This window comes from Aythya ferina (genome assembly GCF_964211825.1).
Source record: "Aythya ferina genome assembly, chromosome: Z".
NCBI classification, from domain to species: domain Eukaryota; kingdom Metazoa; phylum Chordata; class Aves; order Anseriformes; family Anatidae; genus Aythya; species Aythya ferina.
Genome location: NC_140299.1, coordinates 10,593,572 through 10,618,653, shown reverse-complemented (window position 1 = coordinate 10,618,653; position 25,082 = coordinate 10,593,572). Strand labels below are relative to the sequence as shown.

The 25,082-nt window shown below is 61.7% G+C and overlaps 4 protein-coding genes across 6 annotated transcripts; 1 reads left to right on the top strand and 3 right to left on the bottom strand.

Annotated features, from left to right (window-relative positions):
• On the bottom strand, positions 1-1,230 carry LOC311427296 (avidin-like). The gene is made up of 4 exons (XM_084504597.1): positions 1,028-1,230; positions 671-884; positions 263-383; positions 1-195 (listed from the first exon to the last, which is right to left on the bottom strand). The coding sequence occupies exons 1-4, from the start codon at positions 1,097-1,099 to the stop codon at positions 162-164; spliced, it is 441 nt and encodes a 146-aa protein (XP_084360723.1). The 5' UTR covers positions 1,100-1,230; the 3' UTR covers positions 1-161.
• A 532-nt stretch (positions 1,231-1,762) lies between these two features.
• On the bottom strand, positions 1,763-13,001 carry GBA2 (glucosylceramidase beta 2). The gene is made up of 17 exons (XM_084504592.1): positions 12,812-13,001; positions 11,168-11,259; positions 10,875-10,990; positions 10,516-10,734; positions 9,478-9,717; positions 9,117-9,219; positions 7,620-7,773; positions 7,405-7,530; positions 7,135-7,319; positions 6,853-6,957; positions 6,285-6,392; positions 5,986-6,137; positions 5,777-5,883; positions 5,503-5,645; positions 5,302-5,417; positions 2,668-2,859; positions 1,763-2,577 (listed from the first exon to the last, which is right to left on the bottom strand). Exons 1-17 carry the CDS (start codon positions 12,964-12,966, stop codon positions 2,266-2,268), a joined length of 2,625 nt encoding a protein of 874 aa, XP_084360718.1. The 5' UTR covers positions 12,967-13,001; the 3' UTR covers positions 1,763-2,265.
• Positions 13,002-13,125: 124 nt separating this feature from the next.
• RGP1 (RGP1 homolog, RAB6A GEF complex partner 1) lies at positions 13,126-21,935 on the top strand. 3 transcript variants are annotated; one of them, XM_084504595.1, is made up of 9 exons: positions 13,126-13,158; positions 14,143-14,295; positions 16,583-16,719; positions 17,092-17,175; positions 19,831-19,980; positions 20,058-20,204; positions 20,536-20,660; positions 20,870-21,047; positions 21,207-21,935. In XM_084504595.1, the coding sequence occupies exons 2-9, from the start codon at positions 14,180-14,182 to the stop codon at positions 21,428-21,430; spliced, it is 1,161 nt and encodes a 386-aa protein (XP_084360721.1). In that variant the 5' UTR covers positions 13,126-13,158; positions 14,143-14,179; the 3' UTR covers positions 21,431-21,935. The 3 variants fall into 3 exon arrangements, with proteins under 3 accessions (XP_084360721.1, XP_084360720.1, XP_084360719.1); XM_084504594.1 differs by having other exon boundaries at positions 13,151-13,202; XM_084504593.1 differs by lacking the exon at positions 13,126-13,158 and having other exon boundaries at positions 13,789-14,295.
• A 139-nt stretch (positions 21,936-22,074) lies between these two features.
• Positions 22,075-25,082, bottom strand: MSMP (microseminoprotein, prostate associated). Its single transcript, XM_084504596.1, has 3 exons — positions 23,747-25,082; positions 23,278-23,386; positions 22,075-23,056 (listed from the first exon to the last, which is right to left on the bottom strand). The coding sequence occupies exons 1-3, from the start codon at positions 24,099-24,101 to the stop codon at positions 22,867-22,869; spliced, it is 654 nt and encodes a 217-aa protein (XP_084360722.1). The 5' UTR covers positions 24,102-25,082; the 3' UTR covers positions 22,075-22,866.

The window sequence follows — 25,082 nt, the reverse complement described above, 5'->3', positions numbered from 1 at the left end:
CACAGGGCAAAGCTCTGCTGAGCACAGCAGGGTTTATTTGGCTCGTGGTGCAGGGTCACTGGGAGGCGCTGGGAAGCACTGGGAGGCACTGGGAGGGAGCCAGCAGGCAGCAGGACAGCGGAGAGCCCCAGGACCGTGGGGTGCAGGCGGCTGGGTCCCCATCACTTGACACGAGTGAAGATGGAGGTGCCAACCCTGCGGGGAAGGGGGGTCAGTGGGGTGGGAGTGGGTGCTGCCGGGTGGCAGCGAGGGCTGGGCTCACCTGGTGGCCTTCCAGACGTCCCTGCGGGAGGGGACCCCTTCCCACAGGAGCCAGGCAGTCTCCAGCACCTCCTTCCCACGGCGGTCCACGAAGCACTGGCCCACAAAGACCGTGGTGGAGTCTGCGTGGGGTGAAACGGGGGCTGAGGGGGGCTGAGTGCTGGTGGCTCCGAGCGGGGGAACCTGGGCCACCTCCCTCCGACAGACAGACGCCCCTGCCACGTGCTCTGGGCAGACAGACAGACCTCCCTGCCCCTTCCCATGGACAAACAGACAAACAACCCGGCTGCCTTCCCCAGGTGGGGAGAGACCCCTTCCCTATTGCCAGGGCAGGCAGACAGTCCTACCAACCCCCCCCAACAGACAGACAGACAGACAACAGTGCTCGCTGGCTGCCCCATGGACATACCTGCAAACTGCCACTGCACGGTGAAGCCGAAGGTGGGCTGCTGCCCCTTGGTACCGGGGGGCTGCAGGACTCCTTGCAGAGGGGACACCAGGATCTGCTTGTCGGTGGCTGCCACCGCGGTGTGGTAGGAGCCGGAGAAGGTCCCGTCCATGTCCAGGGCCAAGAGGGTCATGTTGGAGCCCAGCTCGTTCCTCCAGAGGCCCTGCAGATCACACTGGGGGCCGGGGGACAGCACAGGGCAGCGTGGCACAGCATGGCACGGCACAAGCACGCAACCCCAAAGGCATGCAACCCCATAACCAGACACCTGCACCCCTGTGACAGCACAGCTCAGCACAGGCCCCCAGCAGCCCTCACCTTCCCAGCGGCAGCGGGGTGGAGGCCAAGCAGGGCCAGGGCGAGCAGGAGGCAGCAGCGGAGGCTCCCCATGGCTGTGCCTGCCAGGGCCAGGCTCTGCCTGCACAGCTCCGGCCCCACTCGGCCCCGTTTATAGCAGCGGGGGCTGTGCGGTGCCTCTGGGCCTCCTGCCAAGGGGCACCCGGTGGTGACGGGCCACCGCCTGTGGTGGCACAGGGGACACCGTGACGTGGGTGCTGCTGCTGGTGCCGCCACGCCACGGGGCAGGGGTCATGGGGAGCAGCACGTCAGCACCAGCCGGGGACCCCGCGGGGTGACCCTCGCACCCAGGAGGGCAGGAGGTGAAGATTTAGTGCCAACCCCGCAGGGACAGAGGGGGGAAAACATAATTGTGGCCCCGCAGGGGGGGCACACATGCCTCTGTGTCCTGCTCTGGTGCCAGGGGTGCAGAGCACCGTGCCCACTGGGTCACTGCCCAGGCACTGTGCCTCTGCCCCAGCTCACCTGGTGGCTTTCCAGTTGTCACTGTGCCATCAGTGTGTGGCCGCAGGAGCCACGTGGACCTCAGATCCAGGAGCTGGTGGCACGCTGGTCCCACGGCCAGCCCCAGCAGCCTCCCACACAGCCTAGTGGCACGTTGGTACTTGTGCCAGTTTCGGCACATTCTTGTTCACTTCTAGCTCTCATCACCAACCTGCAGGCATGATGCCCCTCCACAAGGAAGCACAAAACACATACCTGGACAATAGTTTATTAAGAACTTGAAATAATCATCCTCTAAAATCTGCTCCCCTGCCCACGCCAGCTCACGGCACGGTGCCAGCCAGGCCAGGGGCTGTCGGGGCTGGGATTGTCACCGGCCCCCCAGGGATTGTTCCAGCGGGACCCCCCCCTCCAGGTGCGGGGGTCAGCCCAGGGGGCCACACACTACAGCATCCATGTGTCTACGTGTGGGTGGTGGGGGCGGCTGCATCCTGCACCCGGCCCCTACCCTACCAGCCACAGCCTGCAGGAGAGGTTACGCTTGCTCCTGGGCACGAGGGGTGCAGGGGGGGATCCTGCAGGCTGCCGGAGCCCTGAGGAGGGGACAACACAGGGCACAGCAGCACCCTCCCATCTGCGACAGGACCCAACCCGTGCCTCCGGCCCCCTCGTGTGCAGCAGGAGCCCCCCCGAGGTGAGGTGTACATAGCTTAGGGGCTGAGGAGGTAGGGAAGGAAACAGCAAGTTGAGCATCCTTAAAGAGAGGAAGGCATGGGACAAGGTCCCTGACTTCCATCCGAGGCCACAGGGCCCAGGTTATCCCCATTGCTTTGCTCGCTGCCAGCAGGCACTTGGCTGAAGGGGGCCGGAGGGGCACAGGGTGCCCGGCCAGCTCGGCTCTCCAGGGCCAGCTGCATGCTCCAGATGCTGAGGGGCCGCATGTAAGCCAGCGAGCGGTAGACTTTCTTCTCACAGTAGGCTTCGGGGGTCTGGAAGGCCATGCCCAGCTGCTCCCACACGGTCCTGTAGCAGCCCTCAGCCGTGTGAAAGCCCTCCTGCACCATCCCCTGGGGGAAGAAGAGGAAACCATCAGCGAAAAAGAGGACACCAGCTCGAAGAGGACACCGGCCGCCTCCACCCGCGGCCCCTCCGCTCACCTCCTGGATCATGGTGGCAGCCAAGGCGTAGACCACGCCGATCCACACCTCGCTGGACTGCACGCTGGAGGTGTCGGGCACGCCGCTGGGCCGCATGCCGTTCACCGCCCCCATGGTGCCGCCGGCGAAGCCCATGACGTTCTTCTCAAAGATGGTCTGCAGGGCGCTGACAACGTGGCTCTTGGGGAAGACCTGCATGGAGAGAGAGGCTTGGTGAGCTGGGAGTAGTTTCTATAAGAAATGGGATGGAGAATACCAGCAAAATGCCTTTTTCTTCCCCAAAGAGAGAAAAGCAGCTGCTCAGGGGAGATGCAGAACTTGGTGCCCACTTCCTGGTGGAGTCCACACTTGGACTGGCCATGTTTGAATTCCTGGTTATGGACAAGGAAATTTAGATTCAGCTCCATGGAATAATTAAAATCAGGGCTGTTTTTACTGATTTCAGCAGGACTTCAATCCCTGCAGCTGCGCTGCCAGGCAGCGATGCAGGACCGTGGCCCCAGCCAAAGGTTGAAGCGAGCAGGGACAGCATGGCCCTGAGGCTGGACCGTGACATGTCCTGTGGCTCGCTGGATCTGGCACAAGAGGCTTGAAACTTTCACCCCTAGTAAAAGTTAAAAAGGTCTGTGAAAGGTCAGCCATGCTCGCTACACAAACAGCCACTTCGGGAGAAGAGGGGAGGAAGCACAGAGCCTGCCCCGTACCCCCACCTGACAGGGGGAAAAAAAACAAGTTATTCAACAAACTGCAGCCAAAAGCTCAGGACACTTCGGAGAGCTGAGTAAGCTCTTGCAAAACCAAACCAAAACAGAACAACCCGAGCATGAAGAGGCCAACTGCCCCAAACAGCACAGACAGTTGCACGAGGACAAAGAGCCTCTGCACGCAGCTGAATGTAAATAATGCTTTTCCACGGCTTGCTGGGGATGAAAACCAAAAATGCATTGGCGGTCACTGCCTGGGAGCAGGCTAACCCAGTGGCTTCTGTGGGCTCATCAGGGAAAGGCAGCGGGTCCCTTTTATCTGTGCTGAAGCCAAGCATCTGATACAGTCATGTTTCTGGTGTGGCTGTGGATCTGGAGATAAGCACCAGCACTGCTTGGGAAGCCTCTTCTCCTGCGGGATGGTTTGGGGCAGAGTTTTTCTTCAGGGCTGAGGCCACTGATTTTTCTTACTTTGCGTTCCCTCACTGACCTGTACGCACAGCAGGAACGCGTTACAAGCAGGAGTGCTGCCAGCAGGGCAAGTGATCAAAACACATAAAAAAAAAAAAAAAAAAAAAAAATGGATGACCGTAGTAAGCAGAGAAGTTCATCAGTGCAGCCTCCAGCAAGCTCAAAGCTCACCGGGCAGCAGAGAACAACACCTCAAGCAGCAGAGTCCAACATCAACAGAAACAAGAGGCGAGATTTTGGACCATGCCACTTTTTCCGCATCCAAAAATGCTGCTGGAGCACCGCAGCTGTGAGAAACTAAGTTGTTTTTGCAGTGGGGAATTTTTTTTTCTGTATTCCAAGGTGGTTGTGTAGTCATAACAAGGAGAAATGCTAAGTAGGTAAGTAGACAGTAGGAGGCCTCGCTGTTCCAAAACAAGGTGGAAGCTTGAGAAAAACAGGATGAGCGGTGTGGGAAACAGTAAAACAAAGATCACAGGTTCTCAAAACGTAAGAAAGGAGAAATTAAGCGGTTGAAAAAGAGAAAAATTGATCATATATGGTATAGAGGAGCATTGAGTAGCTTGTGAACCTGTAGTACTCAGCCCTGAGGAAACAGGGGAGGTGATCAGGCATTGAGTAGTAGGAAATAAAAGGTTAGGATTTGTTTACTAGAATGCACTCCTGATTGACAGGACGCCTGCCATTGAAACTGCAAATAAAATAGCTTCACAGAAGATCCTGTCTGAAGAAAATTATTCGAGACGTTTCTCACACAGCACAGAGCTGGAGGGCAGCTCCCCAAATCCTGCAGGCTGCTCGCAGGGGAGGGCTCTTGGGGCAACCTCTCGGCACCAGCAGAAGCGACCCACGGCCCTCGGGCACCCGGCGGGCTGCTCCGTGCTTCCACCAGCCCCGCAGAGCCCTGCTCTCCAGCAGCAGGGTCTGTCTCTTCCCTGCTGCTTGGAAATAACCCGTAGCAGGGCTCTCTGCCGCCCCGCTGCGTCCCAGGCGCTGCGTTACTGCTGCTGCTCTCGCTGCCCCCTTGTTGCATTTGAGCAGTCTCCAGCCCCTTCTCCTCTCGCAACCACACAGCTGCAGCTTTTCATGCCCCAAATCAACCACCATCTCCTCCAACACTCACTCAGGACTTCACACCAGGCAGCGCACAGCATGTGAAAACGCGTGTTTTCTCCCCCCCCCCCTTTTTTTTTTTTTTTTTTTTTTTTTAAAACAAATACCATTTTGCTGAGAACAGCGCCCAGCGGGACCTGGCTAGCAGTGTGCCAGGCCTGGGGGAGGCTGCAGGCTCCTGCCGCACAGCCTGTTCCTCAGCACTCATTTTTGCACTGTTTCGCCTCAAACAGCCTTCACCCCACTGCTGCCCCATGCACAGCAGGTGCTGGAGCCCCCCCAAGCCCACAGCAGGCGCTCGCCCTGCTGCAAGCAAAGCCTCCCCAGTCCCCCCCCCTCCTTTTACCTCCAGCTCCCCCTGGTCCAGGCCACACGCCCCCAGGAACCACTGCCCCGCACACTGGTCCGACATGATGCTGCTGGAGGTGTCGCTCCCGCTGCTGTCGTAGTTGTAGTACTTTCCTGGAAAACACACAAAAAAAAAGGGTAAATGGGTATCCAACCCCAGCACCCCTCCCGGCGTGGCTTCCCACCGGCCAGCACCCACCGTTCCACAGCAACCTCTCGAAGGCCTCCTTGCCCTTCTGCAGGATGCCGCTGTACTTCTGCTGGGTCTCCTTGTCCCCCAGCACCTCTGCCATCTCGCACATCACCCGGACAGCCGCCAGCCACAGCCCCCCGCAGTAGGCACTGCCAGAGCAAAAATAAGGACAGCAGGCGTTGGCAGCGTGGCACAGAGCCCCCAAGGAGGGATGGGGAGCGTGCCCCCCAGCTCCTGCGCTCCCCGGAGGCTGCTCTCCACCACCCGCCCCCCTGCTCACCTGGCTCCGTTCACCACCCATGCGTCGTACGTCTGGTCAGCGAAGCCCCCGTTCTCGATCAGCCCGTCGTTGTCCGTGTCAAACCGCAGCTCCGACTCCATCACGGCCTGCAGGAGGCAGGGGGAGGATGGCACAGCCCCTTTCGGGATGCCTCCCACCTCCCGTGTCACCCCCTACCAGGGTGTCCCCCCCACCCCGTCCCCTGGTACCTGGCAGACCGGCCACATGTCCCGCAGGTACGGCGCGTCGTGTGTCAGGTAGTAGTCGCGATACACCTGCAGCACGAACTTCAGGTTCAGGTCCTTCCAGTTGGCCGTGTCGTGGATCAGGTAGGCGTTGACGCGCTGCCAGGGCTCGTCGTCTGCGAGGGGATGGAGAGGATGCAGCAGGGCTCAGAGCACGCGCTGCCACCCTCATCCTGCACCACCAGGGCCACCCAAGCCTCTTATCACCAAGCCTCGTATCGTTTTTCTCTCTTACAGAGGAAGGGACGTGCTGCACCCCTCACCTGGGTCCCCGATGTCGTGGGGCACCACGTTTTTCAGCTTCACCTGGGCCGTCTGGCCGCTCATCAGGTACTGCCGGGGCTCCACGTCCTCGTTTATCACCGTGACGGCTGGAAGGGATGCAGGGGGTTAGCAGTGTAGGAGACACCACAGCGAGCCCCGTGGCCCCCATCCCATACTACAAAGCCAAGCCGGAGGACCCCACGTGGCTGTAAGCGAGGCGGTGGCACCAGCCAGGGCAGGAAGGGAAGCCTAGGGGGCTCAGCCCCCAGCACAGGGCTCAGCTCCCTGCTGGCAGAGCAGCCTCCAAGCACACCCAGAGCACCAGGGTCTGCAAACAGCCCCACACTTCTCCTGGAGGGGCACGAGGAGACCTGCTGGGATCAGGGACTGCCCCAGCACGGCAAGAGCACGTCCTAGTGCTAAACTGAGATGCCAAGGGGCGCCAGCAGGGCATGGCACAGGGGGGTTTGCAAATCCCAGGGCTCAGCAGAGGGGCTGGAGGGGGATGCTGGCTCTGCAGCACCAATCCCTACGGCAGAAGCCATCCCAAACCCTCCGCCTGCTCACCGATGTCGTACTGCAGGCTGATCTGCAGCTTGGGCCACAGCATGATGAGGGCGAAGGAGGCGTAGAAGTGGACGTCGTAGGTGTTGTACATGCGGTACTCCTGCCCTGCAAGCACCGGAGGGGTGGTGAGGGAGGGCAGACCTGCCGTGGGGACGTCAGGAAAGGCAGGTCCCCCCTCCCCGTGCCACGCGGGGCTTCACCCCATGGGGGCTGCTCAAACCACCCAGGGTCAGCAATGGGGAGGGTGCATTTGGGACCGTCCAACGTGTCCCTAGGAGTTACCTTCTAAATAAGCAAACCTTCCGTACTCCCGCAGGACAGGGAGGAGGTGGGACAGGCTGGCCACCCCCGGCGTCTGCAGCTCCTGGGGGAGGCAGTCGTGGGGCAGCTCCAGCCAGACGGTGCCCCCGTCCGTCATGAAGTACAGCTCGTTGAACAACGCCGACTTGTACCAGGAGGGCAGCTGGCTGCGGGGGGGCAAAGACAGGGCAGACTCAGCCTCCTCGGCCCCTGCTGTCCCCTGCGGGGTCACCGTCCCCACCCGTGTCCCACCTGTTCTCCAGGACTGGCTTCTGCCATGCGTCGATCTTCCTCTCCCACTCCTCGTAGTGCGCCAGGGCGTAGCGCGCCAGGGCAGGAGCCGCGTCCCCGTTGCTGCCGAAGAAGCGTGTGTACCGCCTGCCGAGAGCATTTTGGGGTCAGGGCCCAGCCCAGGGGACACCCCAAGGGGACGTGGGCACCCCAGCAGCTGTCTCCGAGCCACCCACCTGAGGTGCAGCTTCTCCTTGGAGCCGAAGTGGACGCGGGGCATGTCCCACGCCAGGGCCAGCTCCAGCGTCTGGTGGCCCCGTGCGGGCACCGTGCAGGTGGCACACACGGCTGCTGCTGTCTCCTCGCCCTTTGCTGTCACACTGCTTCTACCTGCCAGGAAAATTAGGTTAAAAAAAAATGTCCACGGATGTCTAGGGAAGCCTAGAGAGCCCCAGGGGAACAAGGCTTTTGGGGCACGCCCCAGCACCCTGCACGCCCCAGGGTACATCCGTTGCGTTTCGGAGATGGCACTAGCACACATGAGTAACTGCTTTTTGCCACCAGGACAAAAATACCTGCCGTGGGTGGAGGGGGTTAAAAAAAAAAAAAAGTCATAGAAGCAGAGGAAAAAATGAGGCAGGAAAACCAGCAGGCATGTGTGGAATGGCTGGCACACCCCGTCACCGGGACCGCGTGGCTGCCAGCCCAGGCACCGGCACTTTGTGGTGACAGCCGTCGCCTCCAGGTCTCCGGAGGGTGCTTGAACTGTGTCCTTATTTAAGAAGCACCCTCAGGCGAGCAGGTAATTATATGCTGGTCCTGACATGTGTAGCAGGTAAACTCATTAAGGCAGCGATTTTCACAGCAGCACAGATCCTGCCGACGATAACAGCGAGCGTGCATGAAGGAAGGAGACCGCATCCCGGCGGCTCCGCGCGCCCTTTGCAGACAGCAGGTAGCAGACAGCTTTCCAGAAATGTTTATGCAAGCGATGACATAACCCGAGCTTCACGAAATCCTGCAGAGGCACGGTGCCAGCACTGCGGATCCGTCAGCGCTACCTCGTTTGCAGGCTGGCCTTGGTGGTGGCAGCAGGTTGCCAGCACGGGCGGCGAGGTGCTGCCCTGCTCCAAAGCAGCCGGCTGCGGGAGCGAGCAGGCAGCTGAGGATGACGCAGAAGCAACAAGGAAATACCAGAGACCTTCAGGAAACCCTCGCAGCAACAAGAGGGCAGCACGCTGCGCCGGCTCCAAGGCTCGGGAGCTGCTCAGTGCACCCTAAACAAATGGGAACCGGCTCGGCTGGCGGCGTGAACTCGAGGAAGGCGGCCGGGCACACAAGCCTCGGGCGGATTGGACATTGGGACATGCAATTAATGCAGCCTGAGAGCAGCCCTGAAATGGTGCAAGCAGCTTGTGGGGAGCCACAAGGTCAGCACGACAGGCAGCAGGGAATTTAGAGACAGACTGAACCCCACTTAAGTTCCTTAATTCAGGAGTCGGGAACAAGCCCCAGCATCACGGAGAGCAGGGCTGGAGCCACAGCTCAGTAGCCCCGTGGAGCAGCTGGCACCTCTGTGCTCTCCCTGCACCCTACAAGGGACGGGAAGCTCCTGGGGGAGCTTCCTGCAGACACCACACATCCCACGGCCACGAGAGGGCCCCAGGAGAAGGGAAACCCACCCTTGGTGAGCGCAGCACGGCTGGCACCCTGTAGCCCCCCCGGGTACTCACCAGAGGGGGACTCCAGCTTGCCGTCCTGCAGGAGGTCTTGCCACACATCCCTGCCCGACCCCGTGGGATCAAACGCGGTGAGGTGGGTGACAACTGTGCCAGCCTGGGGATGAGCAGAGCATCAGGAAATGCGATTAAAATCCCCCCCCCCCGAGCTGTACTTTTGGCAACAACAACCCACCAGCAATCCTACACTTGCTCCCCATCGATGCCACCTCCTGGTGACCTGAGAGCTTCACCCACAGCTTCTCTTCCTGCAGACCCCACTCAGCACCCAGCTCCGGGGCTGTCCCCAACCCAGGGCCACCACCAGGAGCAGCCCTCCCCGTGGCACAGCCCCATCCCTGCTGCCAGCCCTCACCTTCTCCCGGGCAGCCACAGCAAACGTGAAGGGGTTGGTGGGGGTGCAGTGGTGCAGCAGGACGCCGGCCACCCGCTCGCCGCCCTCCTGCAGGGCGAAGGGCTCGTTCCAGTGCCCCCCGCTCTTGTCTGCCTTCGTGCCCGTGCCGTTCTGCATGCTGAACATGATGGACACCTCCACGGGCTCCTCGTTGCCGTTCTCCACCTCCCAGATGAACACTGCCACCGGCAGGCTGGAGTCCTGGGGGGACACAACGTCACATGCAGGGCTCATAGCACTCAGGACTGCTGAGCCGGGGGTATTTGGGGAGCATTTGGTGCCCAAATCCAGATGCTGGGCAGCACTCAGAGCAGTGCTGCAGGCTCAGGAGGGTGTCTCAGCACGTGCTGGTGCCTGCTGCCAGCTTCCTCCCGTGCCTCGCCGGGGTAAGAGCAAGGTCAGGGCTGTTGGCAGCTTCCCACCCTCGCCTGGGGCTGGGGATGAGCAGTGGAGAGGGGAAAAACATTGGGAAAGCCCAGCTGGGAAACCCCAGCTAATGAGCAGCCCTTCCCATGGGGACGTCAGGCAGAAGGCAGCTGTGGTGCTCAGGAGCAGCTGAGCAAGCACTCGCACGTGAGGGCTGCGGGTGTCCTAAAGCCTTGCGGGCCCAGGGCCTGCCTCTCAGGGTGGGCAGGAGCTGGGACGGACACCCAGCAAAAGCCAGGGCAGGGAATAAGCAGGACACGGTGTCAAAGCACAGAGAAGGGAAAGGAGCAGCTGCCGGAGCTGGAAGGGACAACCCCTGGCAGCACCGGTCTGGATTTAACAAGTCTTGCCAGCAGCTGGCACCAGAGATGGGATATGAGGACCAACAAGCCCAGGCTGGGAAAGAGAATTAACACGGAGGAAAGCCTGGCTGGCTTCAGACAGTGCCTCGGCGGCATCTCCAGGAGCACGGGGACCACGAAAACACCACCTCATCCCCCTGCTCCTCCCAGGGCAAGGGCAAAACCACAGCAGCATGCCAGGGCACGGAGCAGTGCTCGGGGCTTGCCTCACCTTGTAGTCATGGGGGATGACCGGGGAGACCTGCCGGCACGTGAGCACCACGTTTTGCCCCGGCAGCTCGTAGACCATCCAGGCGCGGGGGTACAGCGCATGGTAGAAGGCGTAGTGCCCGCAGTACCCCCAGTTCCAGCCCTGCAGCTTGCTGGGTTTCTCCACGGACAGGACCTGCTGGTAAACCGTCTGCCCCTTGCGACGCAGGCACACCGTGAACTGGGGAGGAAAGGAGCACGAGAGGGGCGAGATGAGCCCCGCCGCGGGGGGGTCTCGGTGGCACAAGCAGGGCGCGGCGCCCAGCCCCGTGCTGGCCCTGCTCCCCGAGCTCAGCATTTTGGGGAGCCAGGGAGCCCTACCTGGTCGGCGATGACCGTCCCGTAGTGGTATTTCCCGGGGTTCAGCTGCCAGCGGCAGAACTCGCCCCGCCAGCCGCGCGTGATGGTGCCGCCACCGATCCCGCCCAGCGGGCAGCCTGGGGGACACAGGGGTCAGCTCCCCAATTCCCAGACACCTCACCACCCTCCTTGTGCCTTGGCTGCCCCACGCAGCCCCCACCTCACCCCCTGGTGCTCCCCAAATTCTCCCTGCCCCCACAGGGTCCCCGCTGCCACCACCTCCCACAGCGCCCCGTGCCCAAACCCGAGCTCACCGTAGATCTGCTGGAGAGGGACGGCACACAGGAGGTCAATGAAGGCGGATTTCTTCTCGATGCAGGTTTTCTTGTACCACCACCTGAAATACCTGCAAGGAAACCAGGAGGAAGGGTGATGCACTTCCATGAAGAGGACCATCAGAGATCTCCTTGCTGTGAGGATCCAGCCCTGGATGACCGGGCTGGTGCTTGGTGCTGAACCATCTGCGTGCCTGTGCAACCAGACAGGGCACACACACAGCCACGCAGCACGGCGCTGAGCAGGGACAGCAACGGGGAAAGGCTTTTCCAGCAAATTTGGGGGGCGACGACAGCCTGCTCCCTGGTTTGGGAGTCCACGGCCAGGCACCAGGAGAACCGGCCCGTCCCGCTGCTGCTATCTGCGGCTGCATCTGCTGCATCTGCTCCTTTCTCAGCAGCCCCGGTTTGGCAGCGCTCTCCCCCGAGGGGACGTGCCTTCACTCAGCGCCCGCCCAGCAGCTCCCCGAAGGGTTTCTGGCTCGGGGAGGGAAGGAGCCCCCCTAGAGCTGGGGCTGCTGCCGCCCAGGGGCACCCAGACCCTTAGGAGGGGGGTGGCAGGGGAACCCGGGTTCTCTCCCCGCAGCACGTAGCGGAGAGGACTGGGATTTTACAAGCAGGAGAAATCCATCCTGCTCTGCAGCACGAGGAGCCACGCCGGGTCCACAGGGCATTGCTTTCCATGCAGGCAGGCTGTGGAATTAAAACCCGTCCAGGCAGCGCCCAGCCCGCCCCGGCGCCCTGTGCCGCCAGCACATCCTGGTGCACGCGGGGGCACCGAGCCCTGCGGGGCTGCACAGGGGCAGCAGGGGGGTCTGCACCCCACTTTGTACCCTCTGAAGGTCTGGGGTGTCCCCTTATGGGACCCCACAGCCACCTCGGGATGATGCAGGAGCTTTCCAGGTGCCACAGCAGCCTCTGAGGGCACCCTGCTGTGCGCCCCCTTTGCGCAGGGGGCAGGGGTCTCCGTTTATTTGACACCCACACCAGGTGAGGCCGCACCACAAGCAGGGTTTCAGCAGCTCGAACCCACAGCCCGAACCCTCGGCTGGTGCAGCAGCACCCAGGATCTAATCATCCCTATGGCCAAACACGCCCCGAGCCCGCAGCACGGCCCCGTCCTTCGTGCTGGTGGCACGCAGGGCCCGGTGGAGGCAGCCTTGGCCACGTCCTTGGTGCCAGCAGCCGGCACGGGGCTGCGTGCTGCCGGCAGAGCCCTCTGCACCCCAACCCCTTCTCCTCCAGGATCTACCCAGGGAGCCACCACCGGCGCATCCCCAGCGAGCTGGGCAGGGGGACGTGCGAGCCGAGCGGTGGCCTCCACCTGCAGCCTCCGGGGGAGGCCGGGAGCAAGGCCGAGGGTGGAAAAACGAGCGGAAAAACGGTGACGAGGGCAGAAAACACCGAGAGGGGCTGGGGGGCGAGCGGGGGGGGCACGGCACTTGGGGACAGCAGGGTGAGGGGTGGCAGATGGGTGGCAGACCAGTGCCTCCCAGTGCTCCCAGTGCTCCCAGCACTCAGCATCACCCCCTTCCCCACCCCCCCGACCCCCACGCCGTGCCACCCCCCGTTAATCCCCAATCCCCCCCCCCCAATCCCCCCAATCCAACGCCCCCCGCTTACCGCAGCGCCAAGCCGACGTGCCTCAGGACATCCCGCAGCGGCACGTCCCCGGCTCCGTAGGGCCGGCGGGGCTGCGGGAAGCGGTGTGCGAGGCAGAGCCGCCAGCCGGCCGCCGCCACGCCGCGGCCCCGCGCCGCCCCCTGGTAGCCCCCCATCAGCGGACCCGGACCCGGCCCCGGCCCCGGCCCCGCGCCCGCCATGGCCCCGCCGCGCTCCCGGGCGCGCCCTTTCCTTTGGCGCGCCACGCCCCCTCCTTTTATCGGCCACGCCCACCGCGCTCCGGCCACGCCCCCTCCTCCTCCTCCTCCCGCCCTCCTCCCCCGGGGCCGTGACGGAAATTGCCGAAGGTGCCCGAGCGCCCGGCGCCCGCCCGCCCGAGGGGGTGCCGGAGGTTGCCGAGCGCCGCCGGAAGTTGCCGAGCGGGGGGGGTGGGGGGGGTGGCCTGAGGTGGTGGGTGGGGGGGGGGAGGGCGGAAGTGGAGGTGAGTGAGGGGCTGGAGGAGGAGGAGAGGGGGGTGTGGGGGGGGTGAGAGCCCTCCCCAAATTTTTTGGGGGGTGTTTTTGTGAGTGGGGGGGCGCCGAGGGGGTGGGGGAGGGGAAGGGGAGCGGCTGCGCGCGGGCTGTGTGGGGGCGCTGGGGCTGGGGCGTGGAGTGGGGCCTGCGCCTGGGCCTAGGCCCGGGCCTGGGCCTAAGGGGGGGGGGGGGCTGGGGCCGTCCGTGTGCCCCCCCCCCGCGGGTGTTTGGCTGCTGTGGGCATGGCTCTGGCCACCCCTACCCCCCCCCATGGGTGTTTGGCTGCTGTGGGCACAGCCAGAGCCATCCCTGTCCCCACTCCCGGGGGTGTCTGCCTGCTATAGGCACAGCTCGGGCCATCCCTGTCCCTCCCCATGGGTGTGTGTCTGCTCTGGATGTGGCCAGGCTCGCTGCTGTCCCCCCCCCGCGGGTGTTTGCCTGCTGTGGGCATGGCTCTGGCCACCCCTGTCCCCCCCACGGGTATCTGCCTGCTGTGGGTATGGCCAGGGACATCCCTGCGTCCCCCCCAGGGCTGTCTGTGTGCTATGGGTACAGCTGAGGCCTTCCTGTTCCCCCACACAGGTTTCTGTCTGCTGTGGGTATGGCTAGGGCCATCCCTGTCCCCCCTCCCGGGGATGTCTACCCCCTGTGGGTTGGGCTAGGCCTACCCCTGTCCCCCCACCATGGGTGCTTGCCCCCTGTGGGTATGGCCTCCTGTGGCCATCCCTCTGTCCCCCCCAGTGTCCCCGCTCAGCCCGTCTGCTCCATGGCACCACCCCAACCATTTTTCTCTTTCTTTCCCTCTCCCTGTGCCCCCAGTTCCCTGTGGCAGGTTCGCAGCGGGGCCGTCCCAGCCATGATCGAGGTGGTGGCCAAGCTGGGCCGCGGGCCCGTGTTCCTGGCCGGGGAGATGCTGGAGTGCGTGATCACCTTCACCAACCCTCTGTCAGCAGCCTCCACCTCTGCCAGCAGGTACGGACGGCGGCACCGGGCCCTGCTCCACGCTCACCCCTACAGGGGCAGCACCAGCACAGAGCTGACGGGTACCCGGTGTGGCTGTGGGGCTGTGGTGCCAGCTCAGCCACCGGTCACTTCCCCACCCAAGGTGCTCCCTAATGGTGCTTCGTGCCATCTCCATTTCAGGGCGGAAACTGAGGTAATAGTTCTGGTTTTCTGCCCCCAAGGGAGACACTGGAAAAAAAAAAAAAAAAAAGTATGCAGGCAGAGGCACTGGGAGAGGTGCGTTTAAGTGCCCCTCAAGTGGCAGCAGAATTGCTGGCAGAAAATGAAGCCGAACTGGCTATCGAGGTGGGATATCTAGTTACACCGGAGTGAGTCTCTCGGGGCAACAGGCAGCAGCGTCATCATTTCCTACGTCTGTGGAGGGAGCCGTGTGTGGCAGCGAGCTGATGGGGCAGCGTCATCCCCGCTTCCAGAGCTGGCAGTAGCCAAAGGGGCGAGCAGTGCCCGGAGGGAGGAAGAGGCTGACTTCCGTGGTAGCCTTTTCTGTGGCCCAGCCTTCGGGCACTCCCCTCTCCTTGACTCAGCTGTGCCCAGAGCAGGCGCTGAGCAAAGGTGACAAGATAAGGAGCTTCCTACCTTGGCTCACGGGCGTGACTCACCCGCAGCCTCCATGTCAGCAGTGTGTGGCCTTGTCTGATGTTCCAGGGGTGGAGGTGGTTTTCCTGCCCTGTGTCCTTCCTTCCCGGGAAGTGTTGATGTCCTGCCCGGTCAGGTTCAGCACCTTTGCATCACCACTATGACTGTCCGAGGTGGCTGCTTTGATGGAACCGCTTCCCGGGCTCGCAGTCTCAGCAAAGCAGCCTGCTGCATTGCCACCGGAGGACTCTTTTAAATTATCTTCCTTAACTTTCCGTCGCTTTTTCCTTGTTTCTCTTGCCTGCTGAGCTAAACATTCAAATTCAGCCACGCCACAAAGCATCCAGCTTTCCAGAGCTTTGCCTGGTGGGGAGGTGGTGTTATTCTCCCCACTTCTGGGAGCATGGCACGTCAGGGAGTTGCTGGCTGTGCTCAGAGGGGAGTTGTCCCTGTTCTTCTAAAACGTGGCACCGCACAGGTAGACGGTGGGGCAGTTTTGGAGGTTCGCAGCCCGGTTTTGGAAGGTTTATTTGGGAACCTCAGGCCTGTCGTGGTGCCTAGAAAACAGCCTCTTGAAAAAAAAAAGAAAGTTTTCAAACTAAAAAAAAGCGAGCTACTGACAGTTGTCTAGGTCACAGGAACAGCTAATGGGCTGGTGGTTAGGAGGAGCTGCAGGGAGAAGGGAGAGATGGGCTCGGCCCCAGAGCAGGATCCCTGCGTGTCCTGGCAGCTGGACGAGGTCTGCTGGTAGGAAGGCACACGCAAATTGTGTTTGTCCGTCTGGGTAAAGAATTAAAACAATTCAGCAGTATTTCATCAGGCAATACTGAGAATAAATGGAAAATATGCAAAGTGCTGCGTTTGAAGGTGCTGTAATTGTGGTAAGCTGACATAAATTTGTTAAACATTGTCAGGGCACTCCCTGCTTCCATGCAGCAGACACCTTGTGGAAGAAAACCTTAGGAAAAGGTTAGGAAAAGGAAGAAAACCTTATGAAAGCTGTGCTGGTGCTTTTGGAGGCACAGAGTTGCAACTTTTAGGGCCGGAGGTGTCTGGGCAGAGGATCCAGCGTGTGTTCAGAGGGCAGCCAGGGCACACATGAGATCAAGTGGTGCATAATTAGCCGCAGTGAGTGCAGCAAGGTCTTTCCCTGGTTGGTCTGCACGTTCAACTGGTCTGATTAGTCACACCGAGGGATTCCCGTGTGCCACAAAAGATCCCCGTAGCGCCTGAAGTTCTGGTGTCAGTGCTTGCTAATGGGATTGTGATGTTGGACAACACCAGGGTTGCCGGACACCGGCTGCATTCACAAGTCTGCCATTGTTCCTACAAGTCTGAAGGAACAGATACGGGGTTGGGAGCCTGGAAGATTTGTGCAGAGCTGTGGGAGGTGCCCGTGGGGTGACCCGCAGAGTGGTCCTGAGAGGGTTGGAGGGGTCCTGGAAGGGTTTGGGGTCAGTGGCCAGCTCAGGATTGCCCTGAAGGTGTGTTTGGAGGGGGGGCTGTGGGGATGGCTTCAGCAGCAGTAAAGCAGGGCCCGCTTCGTTCCCAAAAAGCAGTCATGCATGGAGAGGGGCAGGAAAAGCTGCTGTCCTCCAGCCCGTGCTCGCTGCCACCCATGTGGAAGCACAGAGTGAGTTTTGCTCTCCTTTGCCCTCAGCGAGATGCTGGCGTGGGCCAGCGCCCAGATCCACTGCCAGTTTCATGCCAGCGAGAACCGGGTGGCGCTTCCCCCCTCCGACGGCAGCAAGCACGACGTGCAGGCCGAGAACGAGACGGTCTTCGTCCCCAACAGAGGTGAGCGCTCCCCGTTTTTCGGGCAGGGAGGCCGAGCAGGGGTCGAGCAGGCCGCAAGGTGTGTGCCCGAGCCCCTGCTGGCTTCCTGCTGCAACTCCCTGCTGCGTGGCCACCGCAGGACCTCATTAATGCTGAGATCACAGCGGCGCTAGCTTGGAGCAAAACGGGAGGGTTGTCGGTCCAGCTGTTCTGGGAATGTCTCATGGCCTGAGCAGGACGTGAGATATTTCCTCCTCGGCCCCTTCTCTTCCCCATTCCTCCCCGTGAGGGTGAGGCACGGCTGGCCCCGGGCGCAGCGAGTGGCCCCCTCAGCCCGCGCCCCCCCGGGGGCTGGCCAGGGGCAGCGCTCACGTGAGGTTTTGTCTCTTCCAGGAGAGCGGGGCCAGTGCATCCTGTCCACTCCACCCAAGATCCTGTTCTGTGACCTGCGGCTGGATCCCGGGGAGTCCAAGTCCTGTGAGTCCTGTCTGCTGCTCCCCCTCCTGCAGGGTTCACATCTGGGGGGGCCCTGCGCTCAGAGTGCTGCCAGCAGCCAGCCCTGCTGCTCGCAGGAGGCGAGGGGTGTGAAGTGAGTGCTGAGGAACACAGCCAGAATCTGTTCTCCACGCACTGCAAGGTGTCCCTCAGCTCTGCCCCTGGCCCGTGTCCTTTGGCACAGCTCCATGGTGTGGCTGCAAGGCATGAAGTGTTCCGAAATACCTGGCTGCAGCTGCACGCGCCTGCCTTCCCCTGCCTTTATTTCTTTGGAGGCACTGGAGCATGCTTGGAGTTGAGGCTGGCACCCTCTGCAGGCGTGTGCCTCCTCCTCAGGCCGGGGATGTCCTGGGGATTGCTGTCGTCAACCTGCTCTGGTTGCCCTGTCCTTTCTGCCAGGAAAGTGAGCAATTCTCATCGTCCCTGGCTCGCAGCTCTCTGTGCCTCCCAGCCTCTCAGTGTTCTTCCAGTGGGCCCCCTTTAAGCTCTCCTTCATCGCTGCTTTCCCTTTTTCTCCTTGGAGAGCTTTTTACCCTTTTCAGAGGAGATCTGCAGCAGCTGATTTCCCTGGTTCCAGGGAGTGTTTTTGCACGGGGGGCTTCTACCTGACCAGGCAGCTGTGACAACACAAGCATGCGCTGTCGCCCCTGGGCTGGTGGCTGCTGACCCAGCCTGTCACCTGGTGCCAGATCTCTGCATTGCAGCCTGGCGTCAGGCTCTGCAGGCTGCACGTGGGCTCATTCCTTGGGATATCCCAGCAGGAATCCACCCAAAACGGGCGATGGACACCTCTCAGGTCAGAGAGTGAGGAAGCCTCAGGTGGAAGGGGCTCTGCTGGAGCGTCCAGCAGAGCTGTGAGTGAGAGCACAGAGCCGTGGGCTGTGTGATGTGCTGGTTTTGACCAGCCCAGGTAGCTGGGACAGATTGAGGGGACCTCCTCACATGGTGGCACGGCAGGAGGAAGGTTTGTCACGTGTGGTGCCGCAGTGGGTGACCCCAAAAGCCCTGCTGCATGGCCAGGCTGTGCCGAGCTGCTCGCACCAGTCCCACCGTGTGGTGCTGCTCCCCTCGCACGAGGCCGCAGCTGGCACGCTTGCGGGCCGCTGCTGGGGGCTGCTGCCAGCTCCGTGGAGGCAGAGTTAAGGCTGCGTGGGTGTGTGTCTTAATTCTTCATTTCCTGTTTTTCTGAAGTTTGGGGTTTTGCTGCACGGTTTGGAAAGGCAGAAAGAAGTCAAGAGATCTGAATTCTGCTTCGGCAAAGTACCGTGCTATTAAACCGTGGCAGGAGTTGGCACTTGGGGCTGAGGTTGTGTGAGGCTGTCGCTCGACAGAAGGCCTTGTTTTGGGTTGCTTATGAGCTCCTTCCCCACTACCTTCCCCGTGTTATGGTACCTGCATGTTGAAGGTGACTCACCTCCCGTCCGCTTGACACACTGCCCGGACTGAGCTCTTTAAATTTGTCACCATAAAACATTTTTTTCAAGCCCTCAAGTCATTTCTGTGGCTCTTTCTGCCTCCCCTCTGGTGTTGCAATGCCTCCAAATACTTGGTGGGGAGGGGAGGAAATGGAGGCAGCCCCGACACAAGCCAGAGGGTACGCGGGAGGGTCGGGAAGCATCCAAAGTGCCAGGAATGCGCTTCCTCCCGGGGCCTGCGGGGAGGCTGGCCTTCCAGAGGCTTCCTGAGACTCTGCATTCCTGTGCCAGGCAGCAGGCACAACGTGTTGCCCGTCTTCCTCCCAAAACACAGTGATCTCAGCTTGGGTTGTCCTCGCTGGGCATGGAGACCCTCGTGGGCACTTCTGCTGAACCTGCTGCAGGGATGGCAGCGGTCTGCAGCAGCACTCCTGGGCCCTCCTGGGAAATTCCTGATTTTCCTCTCTGTCGGGGCAGTTCTCAGCTTTATCAGCACCTCGTTCCAGCCTTTTGTTTGTAGGTGTGAGAGCCTGTGGGCTCTGGTCACCAGCGTGGGCTTTTTTGTCTTTCCAGTCCTCCTTTTTTTTTTTTAAAAAAAAAAAAAAAATCCAGAAGTTATATTTAAAACATAACCCTAGCGTTTGATCTGAGCCTCAGCGTTCAGGACGTGCCAGACTCGGGGAAGGATCTGTGGTTGAGCAGCAGGACGCTGCCCTTCCTCTGGCAGGGCGTATCTGCGTCACGGTGGGCAAGCCAGAGGTGGAGACTTTCCACGGGATGCTGCTTGCATCTCTCCCCTTACACAGCCCGCAGCTTGGGGGGGCTGCAGAGTGAATATCAGAAGAGGGATGAGGTATCGATCAGCATCCCTCTGCCTCGGGTGTTATTTGTGCACAAGTGAGGCAGGGCCCCGAGGAAACCGTGGCTCGTGACTGCTGCTTGAGAGCGTCGCGTTTATGTGGTGCACGAGGCACACTCAGGTCGAACTCGTGATGAGTAAGCCTCGTTTGTGTTCCTGGATTTTACACTTTTCACATTTTTTCGATGCATGACATGTGTATGCTGGAAGCAGTGGATGGTGATGCACGTGGGGTGAGGGGTGCCCTTGAGGGGAAGCTGGGGATGCGCTCGCACCACTCGGGAAAGGAAATTACCAGCACAGGGAGAGAGTGACCTGACAGGGAGCCTGCTTGCCTAGCAATCCTTCTCGTGCTCGTTGCAGACTCGTACTGTGAGACGCTGCCCATAGACGGCCCCCCCTCCTTCCGGGGGCAGTCGGTGAAGTACGTCTACAAGCTGACCATCGGCTGCCAGCGCGTCAACTCCCCGATCAAGCTCCTGCGCGTGCCCTTCCGCGTCCTCGTGCTGCACGGTAAGCCCACGCGCTGCCCTGCCCTCCCTCGGGCACGCTCTGCAGCCCGCCCTGCTGACTCTTCGCCTCCTCCCCAGGCCTCAAGGATTACCAGTGCCCGCAGGATGAGGCCGTCGCGCCCTCAAACCCCTTCTTGGAGGAGGAGGAGGGCCTGAAGAAGGACTCCCGCCTGGCGGACCTGGCGACAGACCTGCTCATGGCAGCCACCTCCCGACGCAGCCTGCGTAGGTCGCTTCCCCTGGGCGGACCTGCTGTCCCCGCTCAGTGCTTGCTGCAAAAACTCCCTTTTCTGGCAAAGCAAGGCTCTGCCTGCAGCTGTGGAGCAGCTCCGTCAGGGCCCACTCGGAGCAGAGTTTGCCACAGGCTCCTCCATGCCAATGTGGTTTGCTGTTGCTCACTGCTGACCTTTCTGAAGGAAATGCTGCTTCCAGGGCCTGTCCTTCCTTCCCAAGCAGCCAAGTTGTGTCTGTTGGGCTCTTTGGGTGACCCAGGCTGCTGTGTGGAGCACAGCCTGCTCCTCCTGCAGCTCTGCCCCCCTCTCTGCTTTCTCCATAGACCTGTACAATATCAGTAGTGGCCGCGGGAAGGTGGGGACCTTCTGCATCTTCAAGACCGTGTATAAGATCGGAGAGGATGTCATCGGGACCTTCAACTTCTCAGGAGACATCCCGTGTCTGCAGGTCAGCGCTGGCCTTGGGTTCACCGTGGGGGAGAAGCAGGGCTTTTGGGTGGGCAGGGGGAGAAGGGATTGGGGTGGCACTGAGCTGCTGTGGGGTTTCTGATGAGGTCTCAGCTGGGGAAGGGCTCTGGTTCTCAGCTCACTTGGACAACGGAGGCCCCAGGAGTGTGAGTGTGAGTGAGTGTGAGCTCCTGCCTGTTTGCCCCGCAGTTCTCGGTGAGCCTGCAGACAGAAGAGAGCATCCAGGAGGAGTTCCAGCGCCGGCGGGGGCAGCCCGTCTCCTTCAGCACCCACGCCCGCCATCAGGAGGCCTGCCTGCACACAGCCCAGAGCAGCTTCAGCCTGCCCATCCCGCTGAGCTCGACCCCGGGGTTCACCACCAACATCGGTCAGTGCCCTGCTCCCGCTGCCAAACCCTCCGCGGGGCCGCGTGGTGTGGGAGGGAGCCGGCCCCGTGCGAGTGGGAGTTATCTGCTTGTCCCCGTGCCAGCGCCCAGGCAGCTGCTGGCCCCGTGGTGCTGGCTGCTGACCCGCCTCTCGCCCGCAGTGTCCCTGAAGTGGAGGCTGCACTTCGAGTTTGTGACCTCGGGGGAGTCAGCGGGGACCTGCCTCGTCCGTGGGAGCCAGCCAGAGGCCGTCACCTGGACCGGGGTGGAGCAGATCGAGGTGGACACTTTCAGCTGGGACCTGCCCATCAAAGTCCTCCCCACCAACCCCATCCTGGCCTCCTACGTCTCGCAGTTCTCCAGCACCAACTCCATCACCATCTGAAGGGGGCAGAGCCGGTAGGACCCTGCCACGCCAGGGTGGGCAGCGGGGTGAATCTGGGCTGCGAGGGCTCACCCGAACAGGAACTGCCTCCCGGGGAGCAGCCCTGCCTGTGCCTTGCCCCCTGAGGGGCTTCCAGGAGGAAAGGGCCCAGCCCAGGGAGCGAAACCTTGCAGGAAGGTCCCTGCGGGCCAGCCTGGTGCTGCTGGCTCCTGCTGGGCTCCTGGATGTGGCCAAGGGCTCCGCGTGGAGCCAGGAGGCAGCACTGCAACCGTGACCCAGGACTGCGAGGTGCTGAGCACCCGGGCTGTCCTCTCCCTCTGCTCCTGAGCCCGAAGGCATCCTGCTGGTCTCGGGATCCTCGGGGGGCTGGAGTGAATGCATGCTGTGTGCTGGGGAGCTGGGACGGAGGTCTCCCTGCTCAACAGCCAGCCCCGCGTTTCTACCAAACCTTCCAAAGAGTTTTCCTCTTTGCATGGAAACCTAATAAACACCCGAAGGTGCAAAAGCAGCCTGGGACAGAACGTTTTCCTGCGCCCTTCCCGGTGGCAGAGGCAGCGCGAGGTTACCACAGTCACTGTCTGGAGACCTCTTTGTTTAATACTTTTATTGCAAGAACAGAAACATCTACACAAGGCTCTGCACAGCACAGGCATGGCACCAGCCAGGGTGGGCTGTGGGGCAGCCAGCTCCACGGGGGCACAGGCAGGTTGCTTCAGCTCCCTGAGCCCTACCAGGGCACCCAAAACCTGCAGCTGGGACAGGGCAGCAGGCACGGGGACGCCGGGCTCCTCCTGGGGACATCTTCCACCAGTTGTCCCCACGTCCCCGCTGCCTGCCCAGGGCTGCTGGCTCTGCTGCAGGGCTGCCCGGGGCTGGCGCGTGGTGCTGGGGGTCCCTTCTTGTCCTGGGAGCTGCAGGAGCAGGGGCGTTAGTGGTTCCAGAGGTGGGTTTTGTGCCCCTCGTGCTCCTGGATGGAGAAGGGATGGGCCAGGGCACGTGGGTGCTGCTCGAAGAGCCACCCAGTGGGCTCCCAGGGGCTGCCTGGCGAGGGGACGGGGGCTGTGGGGGGTTGCGGGGTGATTTGGTCCTGTGGCTCTCTCTTTTTGGGGGCTGTGCCCCGGGAGGACATCCCCTGGGATCTGCTTTCCCACGGGCAGCCTGGCTCGGGGCCCGTCCTCGCCTTTTTTTTTTTTTTTTTTTTTTCTTTTTTTTTTTTTTTTGAAGGGGCCCCGGCTCACTTCGGGGAGCTGAAGGCGGAAGCGAATCCGTACTGTGTCAGCGCTGGGGTGTAAATGTTAGCTCAGGACGATGGTGCACGGACAGTGGTTTCCCTGGAAGGTGGCTGCAGTGGTGTCTCTAGGGGACGGGGCAGGTCTGGAGCATGCAGGAGGTGCGCTCTGGAGGAGAAGGGGGGGGGGTGCTGGCGGCGGGGGTCTCTACCCGCTCAGCCCCGCGCCCAGCACCTTGTTGCTGAGCGGCTCGGGGGTGCCGGCCGAGCCCCACTCGTGCTCCACGCTCTTCACGCACGGCAGGCTGGGGTTGGCCTTCTGCACCACCGAGATCTGGCAGGTCTGCGTGTCGTAGTGCGCCTCGCACCAGTCGGGGAAGTCGATGGGGTGCTGGGTGCTGCGGGAGAGGGCACGGCAGCACCGTCAGCTCCCCCCTGACGCCTGCCAGGGGGCTGCCCACACCCTTCCCAGGCCCGCTGCTGTGCATTTGTTGCCCACAGACCCCTCCGTGGCGCCCCTCGCCCTGCCACCCCTCACCGGGCCGTGTCTCCCCGCAGCCCTTGGGGTCCCCACCGCGTGTGCCACCCCCGCAGCCCGTCCCCAGCGCCCCTCACTCACGTCTCGCAGCACCCCACGCCGATGGGGTGCAGGCAGGTGCACAGCAGGCAGTTGGTGCTCAGCCACGACTCCCCGAGGGAGAACTGCTTCCCCTCGTACTCGCAGGGAGCTGTAAAAAGGGAAAGGTGGCAATGAGCACCGGGGGGGGGGGGAGCGTGTGGGAGCCCCCTCTACCCCAAAAGGACACGGGGCAGCCCTCTTGCCTCTGCTGCTGGTCCTGCACGCTCGGCCCCAGCCGGGCCCCTGCCAGGAGCTCTCCGTGGCCCAGCGAGCTGTTTCTCAGCCAGAGCCCTGGGGAGCTGTTCTGTGGTTTATAGGCTGCTCCTTCCAGTCATCACCGGCCCGCGAGCGCGCTCCCCAGCTCGGCACAGCCTGGCAGGCAGGCAGGGCACGGCCCCGCCGCCCCCGGGGGAAGACGAGGCCTCGTCCTAGCATCGAGCGTGCCCTCCCGGCTCACCTCCCCGCTTACCTTTAGCCTGGAAGTAGCATTTGGCCTGGGAGCCCGGCAGCTGGAGGAGGAGGGAGAGCAGCAGGCAGAGCCTGCCCCAGGCGCACACCGGCTTCTGCGCTCTCATGGCCATGGCTGTCGTCGAGCTGGGCTTCCCCGCGGTCCTGCCGAGTTGCCTTTCTTCTCTTTCTCTCTCTCTCCTTTGCTCCTTTCCCTTTTCTCTCTCTCTCTCTCTCTCTCTCTCTCTCTCTGCCTTTTTAATGCTCTTCCCCTGATCCCAACAAGAGATATTTATAAAGTTCAGCTTTACGACCCTGGCCACCAGCTGTGCCCCACTGGAAAAGTTGTAAAACTCATTTCCTGATTTGAAAGGCATGAAAACAAGAGGTAGGATCAAGATTTTTAACAAGCTGTGAAAAGCTGATTCATGCCCTCCAGAAATGTCTCCAGTTGGAAGCCCCTGTGGGTGCAGGGCTCGGCAGCGAGGGGAGATCCGAGGGACCCCGGCGGGGTTGCCCCAGGCAGGGTGACAGAAATCTCCCGACCAGGAGGAGAGCTCTGGTCACCCCGTCACGCTGTCACTGCAAGGTCTCCGAGCATCCCATCGGGCAGGGACCGGGGTGGCACAAGCACCACGTTAAGCACCAGCAAAAGGGCACAGAGGTGCCGCACGCAGCTCACGAGTGGCTCAAGGGGGAGATTTCCCCCTTCTCCAAGCCCCCAGTGCGGGTTTGTGGCCACGAATGGGCTGAGGGTAAGGGTTTATCCCCTAGGACCAGGACATGTGGTGATTCCCACCGACACGGGGCCCTGCACGAGTCCCCCGTGTCCCCAGGGCTCAGCTCGGTGGTTCTGGTGTGAGTGTGGAGCCCCCGGAGCCGAGCAGCCCCCTCCAGCAAAATCAGGGAGGCGACCAGAGGGATGAAACCCGGAGGCACAGGTGGATTTGGGCAACAAGTGGCCAAAGAGAGGAGCTGCTGAGCAAAGAGCTGGTGTGCCCGGGGCCATTCACAGCCCTTCTGACACGTCAGGAGAGCAGGGCTGTGGGCACGGGACAGCCCGCTGGTGGCTGCAGTAGCAGCGGCGCGCGTGGGTCATCCTCCCCGCCGTTAATCTGCCTGGTGCTGAGAGTTTGGGATAGGTTTACACCCTGACGCGTGAGGCTCAATATCCCTTCCAGAATTTGTGTTGGCACCCTCTGTTATAGCTGGATATTTTTGTTATCCGCGCGAGTGTCCAATCCCTCCCTGAATCCCGCTACATTTTGGCCTGAGCGCTTTCCTGTGGCAGCCTAATTAAGCAGAGAGTGACAAAAAAATATATATAAATGATAATAAAAAATGCTTCCTTTTATCCG